General features: G+C 46.6%; 1 protein-coding gene across 1 annotated transcript; it reads right to left on the bottom strand.

Moving 5' to 3' along the window:
• Positions 1–7,808: 7,808 nt before the first annotated feature.
• On the bottom strand, positions 7,809–9,607 carry T265_02661 (hypothetical protein; the record flags this gene model as incomplete). The annotated part of the gene is made up of 3 exons (XM_009166963.1): positions 7,809–8,012; positions 8,100–8,425; positions 9,577–9,607. 3 exons carry the CDS (start codon positions 9,605–9,607, stop codon positions 7,809–7,811), a joined length of 561 nt encoding a protein of 186 aa, XP_009165227.1.
• Positions 9,608–16,854: the final 7,247 nt, after the last annotated feature.

The following is a 16,854-nucleotide window of genomic DNA, read 5'->3' as shown; positions in this document are numbered from 1 at the left end:
TTTCGCATGCCTGTTTACTGCGCCTCTCACGAAATACGAGATGTAAATGTAATGCACAGGACCTCATTGACAGAAACTTTTCGGAGCCGATGGGTCACATGAAATCATCTTCGTCTCTTTCATCTAGCTGGCACTCTACAGAGGTAGTCCTAGTTGTCAGACATTGACTCACGGCTGTCGAGTAGTTCCTCTGTGGAGCCGAAAACACGGACGCACACAGCTTTGCGGGACATACTGTGCTGGGAATCTGTGCTCTCGTACGGCAGCCGCGGCGGTCGCGGACCCAAGTGCCTCAAAACGACAGGGCACCCACAAATTTCTCAACGAAAGCCACTTCCGAAGCCATAGCAGACGAAGCTCAAAGTCGAATGTGCGCCAATAATTTTCAAGTGACATCGATTAAAACAACTCGCAAAAAAATGACTGCAGATGAGGGGGTTTTTGGGCTACGCACATATGCAAAGAAGTGCAACATTTTGACGTTAAAGTTTTTATCTCGGCTGCATGGGTTTGCAGGAAAATACATTGTGCGCCTAGCCGCTGGCCAAAAGTTTAAGTGGAGATGGGGTAATTCGAATTGGGAGAACACGACAAGTTTAGTTTCAAAAATATGGTGCAATCTGAGAACAAGCAGATTCACGGTTACTCTGTTGCTGGGAAGTCAGGTGTAGGGGTTAGGTTGGATGGGGACACAGAGGTGGTTGAATTTGGACGGGTAGTCCAATAGGTTGGAATGAATGTCATGGCGGTCGTTGGGGTGGCACTTGGAAGGTGGCGGAAATCTCCCATAAGGTTTCGGTGATCCTGGCGAAAAAACATCGCTGGGTTTCTTTATTGCAAAGCCTGGAGGATGCCGTTAAATTCTAAGCCGTGAGTCCCTACGTAGGGACTTACAATGAATCTCAACAAACCTAAACTGAGACGAAAATCCAACGTTTAATGGCCAACTGGCTGTCAGAATGTACTGCACACTGCAAATAAACAAAGAAAAACCGTGACTTTTAGAAAGAAATAGATGCACACAAACTGTTCAACCGCGCTTATTTTGGCCCATACCATGCGAACCTCAATGATGCCCTACGTCTCAGTGCTTCTGATGTACGTATGTGCCGAGACCGGTCCTGGCCCATTTTTCCAGTGTTTGAACAATAGGAATCTTTTCTAACAAACGCGCTGGCAACGTTCAAATATGACATCAAGGTGTGATTACAAGCACGCTAACCCGACTGACGCACGATGACTGCTTGTGCAATTTTCAACGTTCAATATAGCTTGGCTCAGTGGCAGCAAGCAGCGGCAGTATAACGGACATTGCAGCCATTTCATTTAGGACAAAAACATCTGGGTGTGACTACGCCGAACTTAGTGGTCGCTTATAGCGCAGTGGAAGCCCACTTTCCATCGTTCGTGTCCGCTCCTAGACCTCGCTTTTAATTGGAGGGTTTGGTGGAATACTTGGGGGGCATGCTGGCCTCTGAGACCCGTATGTGAAGGATCATAGAGGAGCTCAACAGGGCTACCTACCTTCACTGTAGACTGCGAAGGTTTATATTGTACGCTTCGTATTGTGACGAGCACGGAGGAGGGTGAAGTGCAGATCACTTCTTATTTTTGTCAGCAAACCCAAGTTTACATTGGTCATATTTGCTTTGTGGCTCTCAACAGGTGCGCAGATTCATGAAGACAAATCCGAAACAAAGATTACTGAGAGTTACCAAGTTTTTCTCGGCTTAATGAACTAGCTCACGTATGGTCCAAGTATCCGGTTAGAATTCGATATGTCGTACTAGGGCTGGCCTCACGGCGTTTTGATCTGCTAAACATTACATTGCAGGTTCTTCACACTGGTTCTTACAAAACAGACGTAGGCTATAGAGTCTCAGCATGAATGATGCCTAAGTAGCCTGCACGACTAGAGCGGACAACGGAGACCAGCAAAATTTGTGAATTTGCCTACCGGGCTCCAAAAATCACTGACGAGTGTCTGGTAAGCGGTTTTCGAAAAATATCCAGCCACATAATAATAACAATGATAATGATTATAATAATAAGATTTATTCCCATCTTGTAGGCGCCGTACCGTCAGGCATAATCATACAGTGACGTCAGGAATACAGCACGACTGGGAGATTTGCGGAGATTGCATGAAAATAGGACAATGTCATAAATAAAGGGTAATATTCTATGTAGACTTGACCAACCATCTCCAAAGCACTACTATCAGTTTCAATCAACGACTGGTGATTGGCGAAAAAGCCTTTGGGTGCTAATCCTGTATTCTGGAGTCCCATTGCGTACATTTCATTCTTTTTTGTATGTATCCACTGCTGGATGAAGTATGTAGGTGTGTGTTTTGTTTGGTTGAAGACATCAGCCCTGGCTCGGCGCCACCCCGCTAATGACGAAGACAGCTACGGCTTTGCATGCCGATGTAAGCCGTGTCATCGCAGAGTATTTCCGGGCTATCCCAAGTGCTTGTAGATGAATTCAATGTGCTTAATGTTAACCAAGAAATTGTTGCGGGTAGGTAATGATTATTTCTAGTCAGGTGCTTGAACCGAACTACCATTGTGATAGGACGCCACTTAATATCGCTAAATCCAGTCTGCTAGGTTGGTAGAAAACCAGTACAGCTCTGAACTAGACTTGCTAATTAGCATTCTCAGGATCGCATTATCCGCAAAACGGTTTTTATTGGAAACCAGTCCTCTTTAAAACTGTAAAAATATGGTCTGCCGTTCATTTTTTGCTCCACTGGTCGCTCATGCTTTTTCGACGGTCCCCTGTTCGACATCCCATTGATTATATACCTCCTGAAGTCAGTCTAACTTCGTTCAAAGTCACCAAATTTTGGGAGCCCAGATGTTGACTAAAAGGAAGGAGCATCGGTGAGCGGGCATTCGAAGCCTGAGGTGACCCACAGCTAAAGACGTTGTTGACTGCCTATTGAACAGTATCGCAACCATCTTCATCACCACATGACAGTCTCCACAGCAACACGATGGAAGGAGGCAGTTCGGAGATTTAGAGGGACGTTTGCGTCATCTCTTAAACTACTTAGAAGGCCTGCTATTCGAGCAAAGTCTTCGGGCTCTATAATCATGTTCTCATGGGCTTTCCAAAGATTCCACAACACCAGTTTGGAAGCGAGCCTTTAGACATGAAGTCTAGAGGCTGAATGCTACCGGACACTGAGCCAGTGTTTAGGCCGTATTGGCCATTTGGAAGAACTTTTCATAAAAGTTTTCTTGTTTGCTTACAAGAACGCAATATACTAACGAGGTTGCTCAGGAAACTGACAACAAATTGACAAGATTTTTTGGAGGCGAATACAAAACAAAACCCAAAATACAAAAAGCCTACAGGTCGGCCGACGGGCACGGACTTTTTTGGAGTTCAAGTTAGAGCCTACCTGGTAGATCTAAATTTTGTTATATTCCACTTCCGTGCCTCCACACCAGACAGACAGATTGTGTGGTAAGCCGGAAAATAAATAATCACAAGGTAGGTGTTTATTTAAAGAATAAATACTAGTCACACATGAGGCTCGGCTGTCCACTGCGAAGATGTCATCCAGGGGTTATCATCAGCTCTCTGTGCGTTCGGATGTTCCCGGTTATGCTGTTGAATTGGGGCTTGTTTGTGTAACAGGCACAGCTGAAGACGCACCACTGTAAGCAAAAAGGCTTTGAATTCTGGACCATTAAAATTCTGGTTTTGAATAGATAAACTTTGAGGTTTGCTTAGTTAATAGACCCCACTTACTTTGCGGCAGTCAGAACAACGGACACCAAGGGTCACGGGTTCTACATGGCTACTCGTGTTTGTTGTACAGAACAAATGAAACAAGGCGCGGCAAAACGAGCACTCAAAAAACCTCGCAACCGTGACTGCCTCTGCACAGGCCCAGCAACCTAGTAGCAGCTCAGCTCCTTTCTTCTTTCGGATGGAATAGAAACTGTGCCAAGAGGGTTGGTCGAAGTTTGCAGGTGTCATCTACAGTCTGACTTACTGCCGGTCATGACTGTCTGCTCATCCACCTTTGCTTGTGCTTATGTGCCAGTCAAAGAACGGCCACAAATGGCCAATATCGCGGGGGCTTGCCCTGGATGCACGGGTGGAATTTGAAGTTAAGTTGCACGTTGCATCTTATCTACTCACATGTTATCCACGGAGGTCGAGACCACCTTGCGCTAAGTCCCCAACCTCTAGGACAATACACTATGACGCATACACCCAGATCCGGATACAGAGTGTCTGAGGTGGAATGCCACGGTTCGGTGACAGTTTGGGCTGATATGCGATCCGAATCCCAAGGGAGGGCAACGGCTGGCCATCGAATGTGCACAGAATTCCACAGCTAACCAAACCCCTCCAGGATTAGGAGAAAATAATCCCTGGTTTAATTTTACTGGATGCCAACCAGGTTGAAAGCTGACCAGAAGGACCTTTTATGACGTTGCGCTTTTCGGCAAGCTTTGCGCCACAGCGGAATTACACCTAGACGTGCAATGTCTGAATCACTCCCATGGAATTGTGCAAATCTTTGGTAACGTTTAATAACCCAGACAAAGTGATCATTGACAAAGTTTTGGATGGTCTCCAGTTGTCCTAGAAAAAGATGGTTCAACCAGCCTCCTCCAAAACGCAGTTAACCTCATTCTGCCCAAGAATAGCGTGATTTTCTGTGTGTATGGAGGGGAGCTGTTCTAAATAACCGAACATCTCACCGAACGGATAAATATTTCGAGGCGAGTTCGAAGTGGATGAAGGCGTGTCCTGATTGGCCAAATTTTGAGCCAATCAAGACATGCAGCCTGATGTTTCTTGCGTGGGTTGTCCCATTGCCGTGTGCAAACTTCTGAGATCACCCTGTGAATATGGCTGTGACAATAGTGCTTTGGCCTTTTAAATTACCATCCGAAGTCCCTATCCTAATATGCCATAGTTGAAGGAACAACAAGCTAGGGACCGACGTGTTAGATGCAATGCTGCCTGCGGAGCATAATAGAATGTGACTATTAGGCTCGGCTCAGCTATGGAAGGAACCAATCAGAGTAGAGTATACAGGCTCCTGTTTCCGACACGGCATGCGGCTATAGGAATGTACAGGGATAAACGACAGCTTGAACATGAGGACGGATGGAATTTAATCAAATTAAAAGTGGGCTTGTAGACCAGCGTGGTTTCTCACGTCATTGGTCAGTACGTCTACAAATATCCAGCCTTAAGAGAAATTGCATTGTGACTCACCTCCGTCAAGTCTGAGCTTTTAGACCGCCTACTATTATGGACGCGTGCGTCCCTCACCTAATATTTATGAGCGCCATCGAGAATAACAGTACTGTACGCAGGATGGTCTCACTAGTGAGACCCTCCTGCGTCTTCACTTCACATGTCATGCAGTCTCGTATGAAGTACTCCGTCCACTTTTAAAGTCGCTGCAACTACGTTTAGAAACATTCGATCGATTGATGCAAGTGTCTACTTGGAAAACTTTACCCCGAAGGCCGAACTCAAATCAAACTCATCAGCCGAAGCTACTATTTTTGCCTGAAGTGCGCACGTCTCCCATTGAGCACCCGGGCATCCTGACACACCTACAGGTTTGCATGCATGTGCGTGTGCACATTGCGCTAGTGGTCAGCTAGACGAATCAAACTAGCAGAATAAGACCGTTGATGAACTTCAACCCAGTCCCAGTGAAAGGTTATTTCTTGGTGCAATAAATTCGGCGAGCCATAGAATTGCAAAAACAGGATGCGTCAGTGTAAATTTGTGCCGTTCTCCACGACAGCGCCTCACAGAATTCAATCCACCACTACTGCAGCGCCTAGCAGCTGCCGACCGCAAACGAACTGCAGGTTGACCCCGTTCAGCAAGTCGATCCAGTCAGTTATCGAATGTTTCTGCTGTGAGTGTTGGTTGTATCCCACGCGTTACAACACTAACTGCCCTTAACAGTGCGGCGATTCAGGCCTTCTGCACGCTTTTTCGCCATTCTCTGAGAGACGAGTGGGGAGCCTACGGGTGACCCAATAATTGTACCTAAAGCCTGCAGAGAACACTCTGTGGGCCTGTATTCTGCCCCAACGGTCTCATCACACCCAATCTTGGCTAGGCGTCACTGCGGCCAGCCTCTAACCAACTAGATCGTCACTGGGGAGGATCTTAGTCAATTCTTGCGCACGACAAACCCCTTCAGAGCGTTGCGGCCAGATTAGGTCCATCCAAGCATCCTAAAGAGAATATTGTTCACATTGGCAATGCTTTTCTACTTGATGTTCCGTCATTCTCACGGCAAATAAAACCCTACCTCTGCTTTGAAGGAAGCACCTGTCATGCCAATCTACAAATCTGCTGACCCGGTAGCCACAGGCTTTTTATCCTCACTAGCATACCGCACAAGGTGATGGAGCGCGTTTTAAAGCGGGTCGTCTCAAATGACCTCTATCCCAACAACTTGATATCCCCAGCGCACCCGACCTAAAGCTGCCACATTGCCGGGCCAGGCCGGCCTTCGGTAGCTAAGTGGATCAGACTATTGAGTTATTGGCTCTTGGAAGGGTCCCCCAAGAAAACCCCAGCAAGCAGTGTCTCGTGGTCAAAACTCTAGAGTCAAAGGCTAGGGGCAGGTCCCCGAACAAAACCTTATATTCTCCCACTGCCTTGTGGGACAGACGTTTGAATCAACAATTAAAGGTGAGGTACCTCAACCAAACCCTCTTCCTTGGTCTGGGCAACAGGGGAGGATCATTTGCCCCTTTAGCTTTTCGCTCACCCCAGCGCACCATGGATTACCCCCAAAAACGTTTTTGAATGAATGTTCCTAGTTATGGATAGCTGAACCCAAGGCACAGGTGAAGGAAGCCATATTTTTCAACTTCCCAAAGACATTCGGTCGTTAAAAGACTCAGCTTTTGTCCATCGATGTCTTCGGAGCATTGCCTGAATCTAGTGGGAACACCGGGTCAGCAATGCTGAAGTTCGTCGAATGGTATTAGGGGGAAATAACTCACACCTGATAGATACACTGATCACGCTGCATAGGTTGCGCTGGCTTGCCCACGTGCTGCCAATGCCAGTTGACCGACTTCCTCGAAGGGCTCTTTTCGCACAACCATGTGAAAAGTGGAAAAGAGCCACAGGTGGTCAAACAGTGACTTGGCATCGATGTATAGAAGCCATTACCAGCAAACTTAGCTGCGCTGCTCACTGTCGTCTTCCTGGATGGGGACCCCGAGACGGGCCATATCAATGGTTAGAGACATTATCACACATGGTCCAGCAGCTACGTACCCCACCTCCCCGAATCATCAGTGAACGAAACTGTGGTAGTTACAACTACTGTACGACAAGTACGCAGTTAGTACAGCTGACAATGATGATTCGGTCATTTCGTACACGTTCCGGTGCTCCTCAGACTCGAGTTTTATCGGACTCCACGATAAATTCTAAACTGGATTAGGGTGATTCTATCAGTTAGAAGGTTAATTCAACCCATTTTTGTGCACCGGTTTCTATTATAGGTCCGCAACGTTCCGTTTTGGGACCAATTTTGTTTTTAATCTATGTCGACAACTTTCCAGGTGCACCTTCAAGTCCATGTCTGCTTTTTGCGGACAACCTGAAGTCTTGAATTACCGACACCAGTGTCATCTAGATAAATGTTGATGCTGAAAAGCAGTGATCATTGGACTGGGATCTTCCTCTGAATGACGAAAAATATATTCCTGTCGTTTGAAGGAGGCTCAGAAGACGTATTTTTGCCATCATCACTATCGGAAACAGCAACCTCAGTGTGGATACTAATGCTTCAATGCTGTACAGCCAGCAGCTGTAACACCATTTCGGTGCCTAACTGCCATGCCAAGGACGGGGGCTGGGATACTGCTAGGTTGCCCAAGCCTAGACAGGGAAGTCGAGAGGCAGAGGTCGGACTCAAACCAACAGACCTCCCGGTCAGTAACTTCGCGCTCTAACCACTTGAGCCATCTCGCCCCTACCTCAAGCTTTAGAATGAGAGTGGAGGGGGGCGAGATAGCTTAGTGGGTGGGGCGCGAATTTACTGACCGGAAAGACCGTGGTTCGAACCTGACCTTGACCTTGTTGGTGTGGTGAGAAGTCACAGTGTGTCGACTAGTCATGACGTCAGTCAAATGTTTGGATCTCGATTTATTAGGGAGCCGAGCGTGAAGGTAAGGAGAGTCACACCACCTGAAAAACGAGAAAACGTTGATGACAGATAGATTTCGTAAGGCAAGGCAAAATGGTTTAGCTGTAACAGCCCTCCGGTGCCTAGCTGCCATGCCACCCGAAGATGGTACGAGGGCTGGGGTACTGCCAGGTTGCCAAAGCCTAGACAGGAGAAGTCGAGATGCAGACGGGTTCGAACCACGGTCCTTCCGGTCATTAAATTCGCACTCTAATCACTGAGCCATCTCAATTCAGGCAAACTAAAGTAGAGAAAATACATGCTGCTTGTTCGCCATCTCTGCTGTCTGTCGTCTCTGATTGTAAATTCCATGGAAAGATGAGTTTCATACTAATCAGCACGATCCATAGATGAAAGCACAAAAAAATGACCTGGCAGTCCAAAATGAAGATATTCGCTATGGTAGCGCTGACATTGCGAAAAGCAGACTTGGGTCATGTGGCCTTTGATCGTTGGGAATGAGAATGGTAACAGTTGCTATACTCATACCCTGTTCATCGGTTATTTCTAAAAAGCCTAAAATTTAGGCAACCAAAGTATAATCTTGTATCCTAAAGCTAACCATTGGCAACTCAGATGAAAAGCGGTCGCCCCACCTGAAGCCAGTTCTGATTGACGGTAACACACCAGATGACGGAATCTACCTACGTCTTTAAGCGTCGACAAAAGATACTGACTGATCACGTTCACAACCAAGATCTTCGAGATTTCAGACGCCAGATGCCCACAGGATTGTGAAGCGACAGGCAGTCGGTGGATAGCATAGGTAAGGAAAATGGGACTTGCAAACAAAATCATATCGGTCAGCTTCAGCCCGACGGAACACCAACAGAGGACAGGCACCGACGTTGGATTGAGGAATTTAGAATTCAGTTTAACTACCCCCCTGATACGCTGTTATATATACCAGCGAAGGTGTCCGAAGGACCGTGTTCACGAATTCGCCTAGCGTGCGAGAGATATGTTGGGCAGTTCGGTTGCTGAATGAATTGTCAAAAATTGCAAGAGACGCCTTATTTCACCCACCCAAGTCTCAGGTAAAGTCTTCGTTCAAGAGAAAATACCATGTTGGTAATCCACGCCCACAATGTCACCGATGGGCAAAATCAAGTCTCAGGCGGATTGTTCAATCATAGAGTAAGTCTAAACCCTAAGCGTCTCTGTGGTGTGGCGGTCTGTGTCTCCGTGACCCGTTGAGCTACATTGGTTGGTGGCCATGCGACACTCAGAGTTGATCATATCAGGTTGGCCAATGGTTAGAGGACTGAATAAAATAGTCCCTGGCAGCCCAGGTTGAGGGTTGGAACATTGTGGCGACTTGTTCTATAAAAATGGTAATACATCTGCATTTCGCACCACACCCCGCTGTACTGCAGCCGACTTTTGAGCCATGCTTTTGAAGCAGGACCCTAATTGTCCTCCTGTCTGGGAAGCGTATTTACTGGATTGGGTACCCGTTAATAATCGCCTCTGCACGTTTCGTCCGACAAAGTATGAGAAACCCTGGAAAGTGAGGTCCATCACATGTTTATTGTGTCTGATTACGTCCCAATGCTATGGACTTGCCAAAGAGTTTCCATAACACTCTAGGTGTTCTTTGACAACGGGGTAAAAGATCAGATATCTTTGTGGTTGGTGCTGAGCTGAACGCCCAGTTAGGTGGACTAAGCACTGCTTAAGTCCGTTTGGGTGCTCATCTTGGATTGGATACGAGGCGCACGGTAACATAAATAGTCTAACTCATATGTGTGCCGATAACAGATTGTTTCCTTGCAGACTGTTCCGGAACAGCAGAAATCTATTGACGAAGTGGTACCCACTAACGCAGCAGTCCCGAATCCAAATTGATGAGGATCAATGACGGCCTGTCACTCCTTCTGAAACACCATCGTGAACTCCGACCATGCATTTGTGTACTGCTATTTTTCACTGCGCTCCCTAGGCTTATGTAAGACACGCACATCTCGCTTAACCATTGAGAAACTAATGGACCAAGAAATCAAACAGTTTTCAGTAGCGGCTCCTCGAATGCCTGCCAGATGGTCGGATTTCGGATATAACAAGCCAATGAAAACAGGTATCCACAGTGCTACACAAAGCTGGGACTTTCGTTTGCGGTTCAACCCAGCAAACTCCATCCAAAGAGTGGACCTCTGATAAGACCGTGGCTTTTCTGGAGGCACGGCGACAGATTACTCCCGACCGCAACTACAACTCAACCCGATGAATCATCCGATGCTAGGTAAAACTGAGTGTCCGTGCGGACTGAGAAGCTGTGGATTCAAAGGGCCGAAGAAATGGAAAAGGGAGAAGTAATGGAATCGTCTGCAGGATTTTCCACTTGACTCGTTCGGCTGGTTCTCGGCAACTTCTTATCCTAACAGGGACCAGAATGGCTCTCTGGTATCTAACAAAGAACGTATGGACCGCTGAGCATAGTATTTCGAGCAACAATTCAGTTTGCTACCTGGTGCCTCCAATACTTTCAAAAAAGTTACTCGTACTTGTCAAGCTTCTGGCGTCACTGATTCTTTGGCGTCGTACGGCGGCACACGGATCCGATCACATCTTCAAACTGCGTCGGGTGTTAGAGCAACGCCACATGTACAGATGACCAACAATCTCGGTATTCTCCGACTTCAAGGGTGCGTTCGATTCTATCAATCGGTCAATGTTACCCACACTTATTCAGTAGGGTATGCCCCAAAAGGTTGTGACAATAATCCGGTCCCTATATTCACGTACCTCTGGGCAGGTGAGCGTGTGATGAGCTCTCTAAAAGCTTCCCTACAGAGTGATGTCCGAAGAGGATGTCCACTTTCTCCACTCTTGTTCAACTTCGTCACTGACGAAATAATGAAGCAAGCGCCAAAATGTTTTCAAAAACCCAGTGTTAAACTGTGGTTGGTGAGACCCTTGTAGACCTGGATTACGCAGACAACATGCCCACATCTTTCAAAACGAAAACGCTACACAAGCTCTGTTGAACAAAATGGCCACTATCATACCACTTTTTGGCATGCGCGTAGAAACTTCAGAGTGCAAAGTCACACTTCAAAACGTGCAGTCCCTGGACACACTCCTTATAATTCAAGAATCACTGGGAGTTGTGGAGGATTTTACATACCTCAGTAGTTGTATCATTTCCGACGAAAAGGTGTCTGGTGAAATCAATGCACGAATCTCAGAGGCCCGACAATTTGCACCACTTGTGGCACCAAAACAGCCCACCACTGGGTCACAAGGGTCGCGTGTATCGGGCTACAGTAATAACTGTATTATTGTATGGCTTTTGTTGACAGATAATGTGAGGTGACTTCAGGTTTTTGACCACCGATGCCTTAGAATCGCTGGCGATGTCAGATGACGTCAACCAATTCGTAAGGAGGTAATTAGAAAATGGGTGTTTGCCTGTGCAGCAGGCAGTTCAAGCGCGGAAAACATTCAGCACCATCAACTACGGTGGCTCGGCCATGTTCTTACGCATGCAAAACACCGTGTGCCGAGACGAGTTTTGTTCTTTGTGCACCTTTTAGAATGGAGGAAACAACGGGGTGGACAACGTATAACTTGGAAGGGCGTCAGAGATTACGAAGATTAAGGGTGGTCTTGATGCAGCATACGTTCAGAATAAGGTCTATGTGACTCTTCCTGTGCTTCGCTGGAAACATTCCAAGAAATAGTGGTGTGTCGATGGTGTTCGTGCTGTCAGTTTCTTTCCAGATTGTCTGATTGAGCGGTTGGAGGTGTAGGCACCTCAGTATTCTTGACATAGGCCAGCACTAGGTCCCCTCCATCACCCACTCTTTCTCTTCTCTTCACTGTAGGGCTTTTAATACAATTATATATATATATAAACGAACTTTATGGTTGTATGACAGTGAAGCATCAGTGTCAACACTGTTGTTGCTGTCATTGATGATGATGTTGATGAATTCCCCTATCTAGGCGTGGGTAACCTATCAGTATCCGGGCCCTCGTGCTTCCTTTGTGGATTACGGCAGCCAGACAGCGATAAGGTGCTACAACTGAACGGTTTAGAATGAAAAGAAAAAAAGAGTGGATGAGGGAGGGGACGTTGTAGTGACCTTTCACAAGCACTGTAAAGTGCCTACATGTCTAAGATTTCAGTCAGACAATCTGGAAAGAAACTGACAGCACGAACACCATCGACACACCACTATTTCTTGGAATGTTTCCAGCGAAGCACAGGAAGAGTCACATAGACCTTATTCTGAACGTATGCTGCATCAAGACCACCCTTAATCTTCGTAATCTCTGACGCCCTTCCAAGTTATACGTTGTCCACCCCGTTGTTTCCTCCATTCTAAAAGGTGCACAAAGAACAAAACTCGTCTCGGCACACGGTGTTTTGCATGCGTAAGAACATGGCCGAGCCACCGTAGTTGATGGTGCTGAATGTTTTCCGCGCTTGAACTGCCTGCTGCACAGGCAAACACCCATTTTCTAATTACCTCCTTACGAATTGGTTGACGTCATCTGACATCGCCAGCGATTCTAAGGCATCGGTGGTCAAAAACCTGAAGTCACCTCACATTATCTGTCAACAAAAGCCATACAATAATACAGTTATTACTGTAGCCCGATACACGCGACCCTTGTGACCCAGTGGTGGGCTGTTTTGGTGCCACAAGTGGTGCAAATTGTCGGGCCTCTGAGATTCGTGCATTGATTTCACCAGACACCTTTTCGTCGGAAATGATACAACTACTGAGGTATGTAAAATCCTCCACAACTCCCAGTGATTCTTGAATTATAAGGAGTGTGTCCAGGGACTGCACGTTTTGAAGTGTGACTTTGCACTCTGAAGTTTCTACGCGCATGCCAAAAAGTGGTATGATAGTGGCCATTTTGTTCAACAGAGCTTGTGTTGCGTTTTCGTCTTCAAAGATGAGGGCATGTTGTCTGCGTAATCCAGGTCTACAAGGGTCTCACCAACCACAGTTTAACACTGGGTTTTTGAAAACATTTTGGCGCTTGCTTCATTATTTCGTCAGTGACGAAGTTGAACAAGAGTGGAGAAAGTGGACATCCTCTTCGGACATCACTCTGTAGGGAAGCTTTTAGAGAGCTCATCACACGCTCACCTGCCCAGAGGTACGTGAATATAGGGACCGGATTATTGTCACAACCTTTTGGGGCATACCCTACTGAATAAGTGTGGGTAACATTGACCGATTGATAGAATCGAACGCACCCTTGAAGTCGGAGAATACCGAGATTGTTGGTCATCTGTACATGTGGCGTTGCTCTAACACCCGACGCAGTTTGAAGATGTGATCGGATCCGTGTGCCGCCGTACGACGCCAAAGAATCAGTGACGCCAGAAGCTTGACAAGTACGAGTAACTTTTTTGAAAGTATTGGAGGCACCAGGTAGCAAACTGAATTGTTGCTCGAAATACTATGCTCAGCGGTCCATACGTTCTTTGTTAGATACCAGAGAGCCATTCTGGTCCCTGTTAGGATAAGAAGTTGCCGAGAACCAGCCGAACGAGTCAAGTGGAAAATCCTGCAGACGATTCCATTACTTCTCCCTTTTCCATTTCTTCGGCCCTTTGAATCCACAGCTTCTCAGTCCGCACGGACACTCAGTTTTACCTAGCATCGGATGATTCATCGGGTTGAGTTGTAGTTGCGGTCGGGAGTAATCTGTCGCCGTGCCTCCAGAAAAGCCACGGTCTTATCAGAGGTCCACTCTTTGGATGGAGTTTGCTGGGTTGAACCGCAAACGAAAGTCCCAGCTTTGTGTAGCACTGTGGATACCTGTTTTCATTGGCTTGTTATATCCGAAATCCGACCATCTGGCAGGCATTCGAGGAGCCGCTACTGAAAACTGTTTGATTTCTTGGTCCATTAGTTTCTCAATGGTTAAGCGAGATGTGCGTGTCTTACATAAGCCTAGGGAGCGCAGTGAAAAATAGCAGTACACAAATGCATGGTCGGAGTTCACGATGGTGTTTCAGAAGGAGTGACAGGCCGTCATTGATCCTCATCAATTTGGATTCGGGACTGCTGCGTTAGTGGGTACCACTTCGTCAATAGATTTCTGCTGTTCCGGAACAGTCTGCAAGGAAACAATCTGTTATCGGCACACATATGAGTTAGACTATTTATGTTACCGTGCGCCTCGTATCCAATCCAAGATGAGCACCCAAACGGACTTAAGCAGTGCTTAGTCCACCTAACTGGGCGTTCAGCTCAGCACCAACCACAAAGATATCTGATCTTTTACCCCGTTGTCAAAGAACACCTAGAGTGTTATGGAAACTCTTTGGCAAGTCCATAGCATTGGGACGTAATCAGACACAATAAACATGTGATGGACCTCACTTTCCAGGGTTTCTCATACTTTGTCGGACGAAACGTGCAGAGGCGATTATTAACGGGTACCCAATCCAGTAAATACGCTTCCCAGACAGGAGGACAATTAGGGTCCTGCTTCAAAAGCATGGCTCAAAAGTCGGCTGCAGTACAGCGGGGTGTGGTGCGAAATGCAGATGTATTACCATTTTTATAGAACAAGTCGCCACAATGTTCCAACCCTCAACCTGGGCTGCCAGGGACTATTTTATTCAGTCCTCTAACCATTGGCCAACCTGATATGATCAACTCTGAGTGTCGCATGGCCACCAACCAATGTAGCTCAACGGGTCACGGAGACACAGACCGCCACACCACAGAGACGCTTAGGGTTTAGACTTACTCTATGATTGAACAATCCGCCTGAGACTTGATTTTGCCCATCGGTGACATTGTGGGCGTGGATTACCAACATGGTATTTTCTCTTGAACGAAGACTTTACCTGAGACTTGGGTGGGTGAAATAAGGCGTCTCTTGCAATTTTTGACAATTCATTCAGCAACCGAACTGCCCAACATATCTCTCGCACGCTAGGCGAATTCGTGAACACGGTCCTTCGGACACCTTCGCTGGTATATATAACAGCGTATCAGGGGGGTAGTTAAACTGAATTCTAAATTCCTCAATCCAACGTCGGTGCCTGTCCTCTGTTGGTGTTCCGTCGGGCTGAAGCTGACCGATATGATTTTGTTTGCAAGTCCCATTTTCCTTACCTATGCTATCCACCGACTGCCTGTCGCTTCACAATCCTGTGGGCATCTGGCGTCTGAAATCTCGAAGATCTTGGTTGTGAACGTGATCAGTCAGTATCTTTTGTCGACGCTTAAAGACGTAGGTAGATTCCGTCATCTGGTGTGTTACCGTCAATCAGAACTGGCTTCAGGTGGGGCGACCGCTTTTCATCTGAGTTGCCAATGGTTAGCTTTAGGATACAAGATTATACTTTGGTTGCCTAAATTTTAGGCTTTTTAGAAATAACCGATGAACAGGGTATGAGTATAGCAACTGTTACCATTCTCATTCCCAACGATCAAAGGCCACATGACCCAAGTCTGCTTTTCGCAATGTCAGCGCTACCATAGCGAATATCTTCATTTTGGACTGCCAGGTCATTTTTTTGTGCTTTCATCTATGGATCGTGCTGATTAGTATGAAACTCATCTTTCCATGGAATTTACAATCAGAGACGACAGACAGCAGAGATGGCGAACAAGCAGCATGTATTTTCTCTACTTTAGTTTGCCTGAATTGAGATGGCTCAGTGATTAGAGTGCGAATTTAATGACCGGAAGGACCGTGGTTCGAACCCGTCTTCATCTCGACTTCTCCTGTCTAGGCTTTGGCAACCTGGCAGTACCCCAGCCCTCGTACCATCTTCGGGTGGCATGGCAGCTAGGCACCGGAGGGCTGTTACAGCTAAACCATTTTGCCTTGCCTTACGAAATCTATCTGTCATCAACGTTTTCTCGTTTTTCAGGTGGTGTGACTCTCCTTACCTTCACGCTCGGCTCCCTAATAAATCGAGATCCAAACATTTGACTGACGTCATGACTAGTCGACACACTGTGACCTTTCTTTCACGTGAAGAAGCGCAACCCAGACTCAATCTGGAGGATTACTATGACATTGACAGGCAATACGCAAAACCCGGATTTAAGACTCCGTCAGGCGCCCTTAATTGGCATTGTTCATGTGTCAGCGCGTATGTGACCGGTCCTTGTGGATACTTCTTCCGAAACTTCATGAAAAATATCGACCGGTTCCTAAAGAACGACGACGCTTTTGAAAGCGAGGAGAACCGCTCTTTATTCAGACGTATCCACTACGAGTTGATGGGTTGCCTTAAGGCTCATCCGGTTTACTATAAATCATTCATAGACGAGTATAGTTCCCCTCTTGAAAACATTATGAATGATACTGTGTAATTTTTCTCATTAAACTTGTAGCTAACCACAACTGTTCTCACTGCTTCACGTTCGCCTCAAACAACGGTTACGTGCAACAAGTTGTCATGGAGGATTTAATGAAATGCCACTTTTTCCTACCCCGAAAGAAGCGCTTTTGCCGCTTTCCCGCGTTCAGGCATACCAAGTTTTGCGTTCACCATATCCCAACAACGGTAGGTCAAGGTTGACCGACGAAAATAATTCCTTCACTAGGAATGTACGGAAAACGGCAGAATAAGGTGCCCCTATGGCTCGAATCAGTGAGGCTCAAAAACTATCTTAACCTTTTTTTTAGTACGGTAGACGTAT

This window comes from Opisthorchis viverrini (assembly GCF_000715545.1).
Source record: "Opisthorchis viverrini unplaced genomic scaffold opera_v5_34, whole genome shotgun sequence".
Lineage (NCBI taxonomy): Eukaryota > Metazoa > Platyhelminthes > Trematoda > Opisthorchiida > Opisthorchiidae > Opisthorchis > Opisthorchis viverrini.
Note: the sequence above shows the minus strand (reverse complement) of the source record. Positions and strands in the feature narration are given on the sequence as shown.